The sequence below is a fragment of the Colletotrichum lupini genome, chromosome 9 (assembly GCF_023278565.1).
Source record: "Colletotrichum lupini chromosome 9, complete sequence".
Lineage (NCBI taxonomy): Eukaryota > Fungi > Ascomycota > Sordariomycetes > Glomerellales > Glomerellaceae > Colletotrichum > Colletotrichum lupini.
Window position 1 is genome coordinate 3,449,263 of NC_064682.1, and position 11,748 is coordinate 3,461,010.

Below are 11,748 nucleotides of genomic sequence, written 5' to 3' on the forward strand. Positions count from 1 at the left end.
GTCTCGATGATCTGGCTTATTTGAACTTCCAATTTGTGTACTGAAACTCACAGCTCGGCCGCTGCGACGACGGCTACGTTTCCATATGATGTCTTCAAAATGACCTTTCAATCTCAAAAGCGACGAGACAGCGGCCGAGAAAGAGTCGATCGTTCGAGCCTGTGCCGTCGAAACGTCTTATGGATCTGTCCAAAAGCACCGCGGACATTGATGGGAGCGACCGAGGCAATCTCGACCGGATCTTTCATCGCATTGACGGGCTGTCGCCTCCGGAACGGACGGTAGGGATAGGTTTTGGTCTAGAGATTGAAGAAGGTTCGAATTTCGACCTTCTGTGGCTCATCAGGTGGACATCTGTGGTCTTTTGCGTTGTGTTAGGCGTCATATGGGCGGCTAAAAGGGTAATATCGAGAGAAGGTTCGCCATTCAACTTGCCTAATAGCGTTCTCGATGGCTAGTGTGGCATTTTTGAAGTTTTCGGCGTCTAGGAGCTATTCGGGCAACGAAGAGACAGGCCAAAACGTGTAAGAGGGCTGTCTATCTCAAGGCCTGCAAATGTAAAGTCAATACATTTGGACTGGCATCTTTGAGGGTGGTAACGAGTAGTCTGCTAGTCCAGAGCTAGCTCAATCACATCCCTCTGTAGATGATTGCGAACTGGAGCAGAGCTAAAGAAAGACTGGAGCGGAATGTCATGATGCTATTTGACAGTAGACGGGATAGTTTGACGGCTATTCCTCGGAGACAAAGTCGCGGGTTATGTCAACAAAGAAAAGTATGTAAGATAGCTGGGAAGGACTGAGGCGAGGGATCGATGCGTTAGCAAGACACCTGTCATCCTGGTAATGCCAATCCAAAGTTGTCGTATACCATGCGCGGTAGCCTCATTCAACGACTGGGTGATAGCATTTGCGTCTGCAAGTTTGGGAATCCAACCAATCCAGCGACGCCGCGTTGGCTGCCTTCGGTGCCCGACCACACCAACGGCCCATTTCGTCACTCCGCTGCTATCGCTGAAGAAAGAGACAATTCTCCCATCGTTTGTGATAGCGCTTGCCTATTTTCTTTCTTCCACACACACCAAAGCAGGTGGTCACAAGATACTTGTCAGATCCCAGTAACACCATGGCGACTTTGTCCATCAACGGCCTTCAATCTTCACTCGGGAGGCTGAGCCTCGAAAAGCCTCTTCCCTCCTTTCCGGTTGCCGATGTGTTAGTGCGCCCGTTAGATATCTGGCGTTCTTACTTAGCCACTATCGTGGCGGAGGTGGCAGGCTGCGAACCAGCTGTTGCGTATGAAGCGATTCAGTCTACGGCTGCCATTTCCATGGGCGATCTAGCCATCATTCTGCCTCGTCTCAAGATCAAAGCGAACGCCGAGGCCGCAGCTGCACTGCTCGATAAGGTCATGACTCAAGTAAACTTGGAAGTACCTCCCTAGGCTGACAGAAATAAATGCAGTTTCCGAAGTCACCTCTATACACCTTTCCATTCGTCGACGGGGTTCACATCCGCATCTTTTCCTCCCCCTTCTTCCTTCCCAGACTTCTCATCCCCTTCATAGCCGACCGCAAAGAATTGTATGGAAGCGATGAAGTTTTTGGTTTGAGGGATGTGGCATCACCCGAGTCTGGTCGCAAAAAGGTCATCGTCGAGTTCTCGTCGCCCAACATTGCACAAGAGTTTGAAGGTAGGCACCTACGTAGCACAATCAACGGTGCTGCTATCGCCAACCTACATGAGCGGATGGGATGGGAGGTTGGTCGATTGAACTTTTTGGGCGACTGGGGCAAGAACATCGCTCTTCTCGCCGTCGGCTGGAACAAGTTCGGCTCGGAGGAAGCCTTTGCCAAAGATCCCATTCGTCACTTACTCGATGTACACAACCAGATCAACGAGCTGTTCAAGCCTGAGCAAGAGGCAAGCGCAAAGGCGAAGGAGGAAGGAAAGAATACAGCCGAGATTGAGTCACAGGGCATTTACGCTGAACGTGATGCGTTCTCCAAAAAATGGGAGGAAGGGGATGCCGATGCATTAGCCCTGACTACCAGGTTCCGCGACGTTTATGTCGAAGATTACACCAAAGCCTATGCTCGTCTCGGCATCAAGTTTGATGAGTATGCCGGAGAGTCACAGGTAACGCCGGAGTCAATTGCGGAAGTTGAGACAGTCCTCAAGGAGAAGGGGATATCCGAGGAGAGCGATGGTTCGTGGCTTATCGACTTCAAGAAGCACGGCGCCAAAGGTCTCGGGACTGGTATGATCCGTAACCGTACCGGCACGACCATGTACTTCTCCCGCGACCTAGCCGCGGTACTTGATCGTGAGAAGAAGTTTGCGTTCGACAAGATGATTTATGTCGTCGCTTCGGAGCAGGACTCTCATTTCCGCTGCGTGATCAAAGCACTCGAGCTAATGGGGAGAGAAGATCTCGCCAAGAAGATTCAACACGTCAACTTTGGCAAGGTTCAGGGCCTGTCGTCCCAACTCGGCAACGCGCACTTGTTGGGGGACATGCTGAACCAATGCGCCAACGCAGTGAGAGACGCCATGGCGACGGAGGAGAATGCTGGGGCCCCTCTTGCCGCCGCGGAGCCTTTCGGCATCACATCGCTTCTTGCTCAAGACATGCACACCAAGCGCAGCAACGGGTACGCGTTCGATAGTAAGAAGATGACTGAGTTCGAAAGCGAGACTGGCGCTCATCTCCAACTTCTTTACACCCGACTTTGTTTGACCATCAAGGAGCTTGGCGCTGATCCGACTGTGCTCGGGGAAGTCGACTACGCGCATTTAGAAGAGGAAGAGTACACGAATCTCCTGAGACTCATGGCACAGTACCCTGATGTCATCAACGCTGCGTACAAAACCCTCGAGCCCTCGGCTGTGTTGACGTTCTTGTATCGGCTGGCCGAACAGTTGTTGGTATGTCTCGATGACGATGAGGGCGAGGGTGAAGACGAAGAGGAGGAGACTGCCGATGACCCGGTGCTTGACCTTGCACGAGCGGTGCTGTATGAGAATGCCAGACAAGTCTTTGAGAATGGTATGAAGGTCCTCGGTATCAGCCCTCTGTCTTCCTGATATCGACGCTCTGACTTTTGTCATTGTTGTAGCTCGGGGGAAGGCAGTTTTGGTCATTGTTATATACCACGTTCAGTGGTAAGATTGTCAAGGAACATTGGAAGGCGCATAATTTGTTGAAGTGGCTTTGTCATGAGATCATGACTTGATGACAGACATGGGAGCACAATAAGGATCCCAGGCCAGGTGGCAACTGTTTACTGTGTTGCATAGTAAACTCAAAAATAGTCAATATATTGTTCAGGCTTTTGCATGAAGCCCAGTGAAAGTGACGCCTGATGTCTCTCACATCTAGTCATAGCAACGTACATATAATCTCTTTTCTTGAGCTTCACTTGGGCAGGACGTTCCCAACAATCAGCTGTTCTGTGCCCCAATAATATCCATGATATGAAATCCTTCACTGAGAACGCTCTTCAGCTTATGTGCTCATGACTTGGTGTATCAACGCGGCTCAGTACGCGGCCATGCCCGACGTCCTGGTTCTTCAGGCCCTCTCACTTCTGGCGGAAGACGAATACGTCGGAAACAAATAGAGAGAGGCAAGACGGGAAGGTAAGGATGCCAATGCCTGCCTGAACAGATGCATAGAGGAACCCACTGATGGAAATATCTTCAAGAGTCGAAGTCCTTCTTCTTGAGTTTTCTTCTTCACCACCACATCTCAAGTCAGCCATTCCTACCAACCACAATTTAGGTAAGCCCTCACTTTTCTTATCACTTGATCCCTCCCTCCTCTGAAGATACACCCACTGCAAATGAATGGAATTTTTCCACATTCTAGCATTGAAAAAAAACTCTTCATTAGCCTGAGCCCAGTGGCTCCTTCCTGCTCTGAAGTGAGGCCATTGTTTTGTTTTTCACCTTCCACCACGACCGCGCCCCACCCTCTCGTCCTCCTTCGCCCTCCCTCGCGCTCACCCTCACCCTCACCCTCACCTTTCTTCTTATCTTCTTTCTTGTCTTTTCCTCACCCATCACTCTCGAGATTCGGCTCGTTCAGTCTTCAAGCTTCTCATTCTCGTCCAATCGCCTGTGTATCTCGCTCTGATACACCACTGACCGGCGAGATATAGCTAAGTGGCATGAACATTGTTGCCCTCATCGCTATCGTATCACGACAACGCGCGCTGTGAGAGCTTCCACAATAAGCTGAATATTGAGGTAGGTAATCTCATTATCTATTTTCATCCTCGAAGGTGGTTCTGACTTCTTTTAACGCAGATTCGTCCGCAAACAAAGAAATCCCTTACAAACCACCAACCTCTAGTCGCTCATCACTCCATCGACTCAAACATCATGTCTTCCCGCTCGCGCGACCGCGGTACCACCGTCATCTCGGCCGAAGAGCGCGCCAGACGCATCACGGAGGCCAAGAGCAAGATTCGCGAGAACGCGACCTTCACTCCCGCCCTTCTGGGCCGCATCGAGTCTCGCATCGATTCCAACGCCTTTCGTCGTTGCATCTCGGACAACACCATCTACCAGTCCCTCTGCAACTCGCTCAAGGACAAGAACGTCCCCGAGCGCGAACGTCGCCCCGATCTCGTCGACTTTCTCGCCCTTGAGGCCATCGTCGCCGTCAACTATGACGGTGAGTACAACAAGGTCCTGAAGGACCTCTTCATCCGCTGCAACACTGCCGCCTGGGTCGACAAGGCGGTTCTCGCGGCCAATCAGGAGTGGTACCGCGATAACCTCTCTGATGCCCGCAAGTTCATCAAGACTCTCATCAACAAGGTTGACTCCCAACTTTTGGAGATCATCCTCGAGGACATCGATACTAGCTTCTGGCGTCAGACTCTCAACGACCATGTCCTCTACAAGAAGATTCTTGAGAAGCTCAAGAACAACCGCGACCTCAGCCAGCGCGACGTTCTCACCGCTGTCGCCCTCAACGGCGGCAAGTACCCGACCGAGGTCTTCCGTCACCTCATCGTCCACCAGAACTCCGCCATGTGCCACTGGGGCAACAACGTCCAGGCCCAGCATGCCCTTTACGAGGATGATGAGTTCCAGGATACTCGAGCTCAGAACACCGTTGTCAGCGACACTATGGCCAACCTTGAGTCCTTCGCTGATGCGATGCATGATAAGGATAAGAGTAAGGAGATCCGAAAGAAGGTCCGCGAGCTGAAGGACATTATGAAAGGAGACCTCGGTCTTCTCCGTCACACCCTGGGTGGCCGCATTCAGAAGAATACTGGCGGAGGCGGAACAGTCGCCATCGGAGGCATCGGCAACGATCTTACTCGCCTTAACAGCCTTACCGGCGGAGGCAGTACCGCTGGTGTCCTTGCTGGAGGTGCTGGAGATACTGGTGGTGTTGCTGGTGTCCATAGTACTGGCGGTACTAGTGGTGTCGGCGGCGGTGGTGGTCACTTGGGTACCGTGGGTGACTTCCAGACTCAGCTTCGCCCTACTAATCAGCGTCATGACTCTATCACCTCTTCTGCTGGCGGTCTCTTTGTCGGCCAGGATGGAGCTACTCCCAGAGGTTACGAGACGCCCCAGAGCCAGATGCAGGGCAACGGAAGCCTTGGTGTCGAGGGTGGTGGTATGGGTGGCTTGGGCAGTGCTCGCCTTCATGTTAAGAGAGAGGCCTTCAGCCCCGGCTCCGATTCTAGGGTTCCTGACCCCTTTAGCCCTTCTTACTAGGAGGCTTCTTTCGTGTATACTTACTGCTCTGTTTGAGATCGGAAGGGACTAAGGACGGCGGCGGTGGAGGAAGGCTGACTTCTGGATTGATGCCGTTGACTACCCTCTCGGATGAGAAGAGCTGTGTATTGCCGAACTAAGGCAGAGATTAGTGCAACAAGAACTTGGCTTTCACTTCACCCTGCTCCGTGCTCATCTGAATGTGTTTACAAGGTCAAAGCTTCAGAAACGTAAGGATGAGAAGCAGGGACGATGTGCTCTTTGTTGCTAGAGTTCCTTGTCTCTTCACCGTAGTGAGATCCTGGATTGAAACCTCGATTCATTTTTCTTACTTCACTGACTTCGGTGTTGCGCTTCCAGCCGTTTTCGATGCGCATCCTACAAAGCCTTTGGATTTCATCACAATGGAAGGCTTTTCTTGTGAAGAAGGACTTTGATTGAACAACATGAGAGTCAAGCTGGTAATTGCATTCCCACTCGATTTGCCTTTTGCTCAGCTCGGGTCGGTCCGCTGACAAGTCTGTGATGGCAAACCTTCTCAATCGACTGGATGACCAGCCAACCCAGTCGACCTCAAACTCTATTCTTGTCAAACGTAGGAATACAGGAGTGACGCAGCGAATGCCTGTTCCCATAGTCGTGAACAGTACAAAATGTCAAGTTACTGGGGCCCTGGTGGCCAGGCAACCAAAAGCTTCTGGCTAATCGATTGGGAGGCTATCTCCATAGGTGTATTAGGCAGCGCGAGTTCGACTTGCCACGGGGGCTGATAGATAGAGTTGACTCTCTCTCTATCGACGTTTCGATGGCACCAATACCACATCGTTAGCGTTCAATATGGGAATCAGATAGGGAACTACTTCATCAACCACATGCGGGTCTGGGCATCGCGGGGTTCGGAATGTTGAGGAAATACACTCATAAACTGGGGAACACACGGCCTATGGTACCTGATCCCTGTAGAGTCATACGAATTATTTGTACTATGTAAATAAATACCCAGCCATCATCAATATACCAAGTCGTTAATGATTTTCCGCTCCCGGATCTCCTTCAAACAGCCTCCCCTGGCTCTCTGGGATTGCTCGTAACCACAAACTCCGTCTTCTTCACAATAACCGGCGCGTCAAGATGATAATCGGCACTGCCGTCATCCGAGCCCTTCCCTATCCTTGAGCTCTGCACCCCAATATCCCGGTCGCTGTGGTCGATCCCGCTGCCGAGCGGCTGCATACCGCTCATCCCCGGCCGCCAGCTCTGTAGCGCGTACCTGCTTCCGACATTGCCGCTCTGTCCCGTTTTTCCGTAGCCGCTCGCGGCGCCGTACTTGTTGCTTCGGCTCCCGGATCTGCTCTTTTCGTTGAAGTATTTGACAAGGGGCGCGAGGGTCGGGATGCAGCAGACGATGATACCGAGGTTGTTCTCGATGGCGGACCACATGATGAGGGGCGAGGAGTCGAGGTAGTTTGCGAGGGCGTGGACGGTTTGGATTCGGATGATTTGAATGACGGTGATGAAGGCGCCGAGGCCGAAGAGGCCAAGGAGAACGAACTTCTTGCGCTTTTGGATCTTGGAGGATGCGAGGACGGGAAAAGGGAGGAACATGCTAAAGAAAACAAAATATTAGCTGGCGTTTGAGTACATGGTTGACTTGGGTAACATACACAATGACATCAAATGCGATCGTTAGAGACGCCATGCTCGTGTAGAAGGGAACTCCGGGGATGCAGGAGCCATTGGTGATCGTGGGGTCCCATTGCTTCGCGATCTATTCTTTGTTAATATCCGTTCTGTCTTGGAATAAGAGATGAATAAACTTACAGGCGTGCACAGATTTATTTGCACCAGCAGGAAGGCAAGGTGATACGCGACGCAGAGGCCAATGGTAACAAAAGTTGCCCACCTGTAGGGACCCTTCGGAATGAAGCGGAGATATGAGAGAAGCAAGCTGATCTTGAATCCGAGAATACTGCTGATGTAGCTGAACTGGATGTTAGTTCTGATTTCATCTTGACGAATCTTTCACAAGGATTTGAGCACTTACAAAGGAGCGCCGGCGTATTGCAGAAGACCAAAGTTGTAGAGATTCTGCGCTGGCATGTCCTCCAGCTTTTCGAGACCCAAGCCCCATTTCGTTTCTGTGGGTGATTGTTAGACGCAAGACGAGTGGTGAAGATTGGAGACCATCGTACGAATAGTGCTGACGATTGCGAATCCGGCAGCCGCAAACCACGTTGCAAAGATGACCCAGTCATCTATCGCCGACAAGTTAGTGCTCTGTCCAAAGGTCAAATCATCTAAGTTGTAAACATACCCGAGCCAGCGGCCTTGAGCATAATCACACGGACGTATAACCGCAGCATCATGATGATCAACGACAGCGCCGTAAACACCAACGCGATGGCCGTGATCTGGGGACCCGTGGACGGTGTCCCTGGCGGGGTGTTGTAGGTCCACGACTCGCTCATCGTGGGCTGAACTGTTGCGAATAACCTCCTTCGAAACCCGGTCGGTGAACGCGGTGAAGTCAAGCCCAGACAGACGTAAGGCTGATGGTCTGCGGGCGGACGTTGTTCGACGGGATGTGGTAAGACGGGAAGGACGTTGCCGATCTAACCGACGAGCCTAGGTTAGGAGACTAGGAGGAAAGGGACGAGTGGACAGAGGTGGCGGAGCCGACTGGCTTTAGACCGCTTTATCTGGACAGGAGCTCGTCGTTCATAACATCATTAGACTAGGCCTTTCAGCTAGTAACGTTCGTGCCAAGAGGGGAGGGGGAAGAGTGGAGGGAGTATCAATATACAAATAATATGCTCTTCCTTTCTGGCTTCTCTCCCCTTTCACATTTGCCTTTTTCCACATAGGCCCAACCTTATGGATTGGGTATCCTGTTCCGGTACCGAGCATCTGGGCCAGAAGGCATCCCCTGTCGGAGCAGGTAAAAGATATCACACTTGAAGTAACGGCCAAGCCGGGCTGCAAGCACGAACTTTGTGAGAGGTTCTAGGCCGGATGTGTGAGGTGGGTGGACTCTGGAGGGCTTGTCCTCCGAGCCTTGTCCCTCGGATCGTCTACAAGGTAACGTCCCCTCTTGCCTCGTGCACTGCACGTTTGCGAGAGCTCGGGGGAGCCACGAGGAAGTTGGGAACACATACGGGGTCAAACTCCGTACGAGGCCATTGGAGCAGCAGAGCCACAGAGTTTCCTTCCTCCCCCCGCCGGAAAGTGTGCCGATGTTGCATTTCAGGAGTGCTTTCTGGAGACGAACGTATCCATGCCTGCATCTTGCAAAACGCACCGGGTTTGCGACCAGTCACCTCGAACTTTCGCTGAGCCACCGGCCGGAGAAGCGTCTGGGCTTCCTCGCCAGACCTGGGAATCTAGAAGAGACGTGGTCGTCGGCGGCCCCCGCTCCCTGCTGGCCGTCCCCCTTGTTGGCCGCATATACGGAGTTCCTGTAGTACACGCATGCTATGCACGCGTACGGGCATTGTACGCGGCACTAATTAGCGCAGATCCAGGGATGATGGTCTTTCATAAGAGAACCAGTTGTTGGTTCCCCTGGCAGTCTGCCATATTTCGTAAAGCCCGTATTGTGGGAACCGCTGCCCATGGGTTCTTCCATATTGTTATGGAAGTTGAATCCCGAGCACGGAACCCAGCCGAGGAAGAGAAATGAGCCGCAGTCTAAGCCAAACCCGAGGAGAGGTCCTTTATGTCACATGGCGTTACCGCGTATGATATATCACATTGGGGGCTAAAATGCCACAGTGGCAGAGGTGACAGCGGGAGATTTTGACAACTTGGCGGGCTAGCTTCAACTCGAATTTACGCAATTATCAAAATTCATGGACCAAGGAGTGGACCACGCAACCGCAATGTGGCCAGACTTGGTCCGTGTCGCGATGACAAGTCAGTGATGAATGTGACATGCGAGGATATCCCTGTCCGAGACACGCCGGTTCGGGCAATTTGCCATGTGCGGTAAAGCTCTGGACTCTGGTATCGACATGCTATCCTTATAAAAGCAGGTTGTCTCATCAAGCAAAGGTTTCTCCCTGAAGCAAACTTGTTTCCACGTATAGGGTCGTGTTTGCAATTAGCTACTAGCCAGCGATGTGCTGGATGGCCCTGAAGTGTTGTATCGACCAAGAAACCTTCTGTTATCGAGCCAAGACCTCGTCAAAACGAAGTCGACTGAGACTTTGAGAGTTCAAGTTGCTGTGCCACATTCCGACCACGTGGGTCTGATATGCCGACTTGGCCTGCAGAGTGTGCCTGCACATCCATGCAAGTTGTAACCATGTCTTCAAGCGCCCCCACCGATGAGAAATAAGTTCCAGAAGTTCTCAACGCCATCCCGCTTTTCAGGTGAGCGTGTGTGCTCGAGCGCAAAGCGGCACAGCAAGAAACAATCGTTCGTGACTTGAATTTCTGAAGAATACGCTTCAAGTCTCTAACCCCAAACTCCCCCGGAACCGTATCCGTACCCAGCCGGCCAGCCTTCTCGGGCATATGCGGAGACGAGAAATTTTGGCTTTGGGACGTCCACGGGAACTGGAGAATGATCAGGAGAGGGAGGCGATCCGGGCACGAGGGAACCACTTGAAAAAGGAGGAAAGGGTCCTCTTCGTGACTCGGGCACGCTGACATCGAACAATTTTCCATTGTTCCACGCCCTACGGAAAATTCTTTCGGATCCGAACTTCCCTCTTGCCAAGGAACCAAACCAAGGGAGCAGCCACAATCTTGGCTCCCAGTTACCACACACACCTTTCGGAGGAAGAAAAAAAACGTTGATCGGGACGGGACGTTAATGTCTGTGCTGTCCTGCCGCCGGCGTCGTGGTGGCTGACTGTTTGTTTTGCTGCCCGCGCGGATGAGGCACTTTAATGCCGATTTTGCACAACGGCCGCCAATCCTTTTTCAATAGTGTTTCCTAGCACCGTTGATCTCAACTACTAGATGGACTGTTATGTCATGAGAACGTTCCAATAACGTTGATCCTATGACAGCACATGATCCAACTCAGCTGCACTGGAGTTTGGATGAACGTTGTGGTTCAACCACACCACTGTCTCATTCTTGAGTTCGTGAGACCCGAGGGGTGGGAGACCCTTGGACGAGATTCTTGGGGCGCACCCAGTAGTATTTGCAGACAATGTCGCAATCAGCCAAGCTTCGCAACTCGCACCCTGTTCTCCGATCGAGCATGAACCACTTATCAAGATATTTATCAGACGTTACAGCGGCGGCCCAATTCCATGGACAGTTTGACAGCCCCTTGTTCTTCTATATGTTGCCTCGTACGATGCGGTTGCTACCGAATCTTGGAGGAACCGAGGAACTTCATCTCATCGGCGTTTGGCGAGTTCAGGTTAGACCGCCGCGAGGCCCCTGCAGTTGGCCCCCCCTTGGAAGTCTGAAGGATGCATGGGTCTGCTTGATCGATCCTCTTTTCTTGCCAAGGATCTGGTGGCGAGCCCCCAATCGGGCCGGGGTTCGATAGACTTTGCTGAAGAACCCCCGCAGCTTCAATTTCCGGCCCAGGTTGCGCCCAACTATTGAAGATTCCTCAAAAACGCCGAGGAGAAGTCCGGGATATTGTCCAGTCCAGTAACCACCAGTTGGTTCAGAGGTTGGTTAGCAACCAGCAACCAGACGTTACGAGATTCCGAACCGAACCGCACCAACGACAGGCCGGCCCTGGATATGAGCATCGACAGCATCGTCATTCTTGCGTCGATGGTAGCACCATCTCAACAGCCGGTTTCTGCCCATCGTCTCAGAGTATAAGCGAACTGCACTCTGCAAGGAACGATGCGTGATTCTGCAGCGATTTGGAGTTGTTGGACGAGGGATTCGTCAGGGTTGCTGCCGGGAGCACTGCACCCTTTGATCTGCGAGCCACACTCGAGTCCCCGCTGAACAAGACTTTGGAAGAGCGAACAACCTGACCGCGTGGAGCCCGGCCGTGCAAGCCTGACCCGGCCTTGGCTAGGTA

At 52.2% G+C, this 11,748-nt stretch overlaps 3 protein-coding genes across 3 annotated transcripts; 2 read left to right on the forward strand and 1 right to left on the reverse strand.

The window, feature by feature from the left end:
- Positions 1-1,125: 1,125 nt before the first annotated feature.
- On the forward strand, positions 1,126-3,622 carry CLUP02_16889 (arginyl-tRNA synthetase; the record flags this gene model as incomplete). The annotated part of the gene is made up of 3 exons (XM_049295807.1): positions 1,126-1,419; positions 1,473-3,048; positions 3,507-3,622. The coding sequence occupies 3 exons, from the start codon at positions 1,126-1,128 to the stop codon at positions 3,620-3,622; spliced, it is 1,986 nt and encodes a 661-aa protein (XP_049152954.1).
- A 763-nt stretch (positions 3,623-4,385) lies between these two features.
- CLUP02_16890 (uncharacterized protein) lies at positions 4,386-5,744 on the forward strand (the record flags this gene model as incomplete). The annotated part of the gene is made up of 1 exon (XM_049295808.1): positions 4,386-5,744. One exon carries the CDS (start codon positions 4,386-4,388, stop codon positions 5,742-5,744), a length of 1,359 nt encoding a protein of 452 aa, XP_049152955.1.
- A 1,053-nt stretch (positions 5,745-6,797) lies between these two features.
- CLUP02_16891 (uncharacterized protein) lies at positions 6,798-8,212 on the reverse strand (the record flags this gene model as incomplete). The annotated part of the gene is made up of 6 exons (XM_049295809.1): positions 6,798-7,350; positions 7,409-7,512; positions 7,566-7,713; positions 7,789-7,882; positions 7,937-7,999; positions 8,059-8,212. The coding sequence occupies 6 exons, from the start codon at positions 8,210-8,212 to the stop codon at positions 6,798-6,800; spliced, it is 1,116 nt and encodes a 371-aa protein (XP_049152956.1).
- Positions 8,213-11,748: the final 3,536 nt, after the last annotated feature.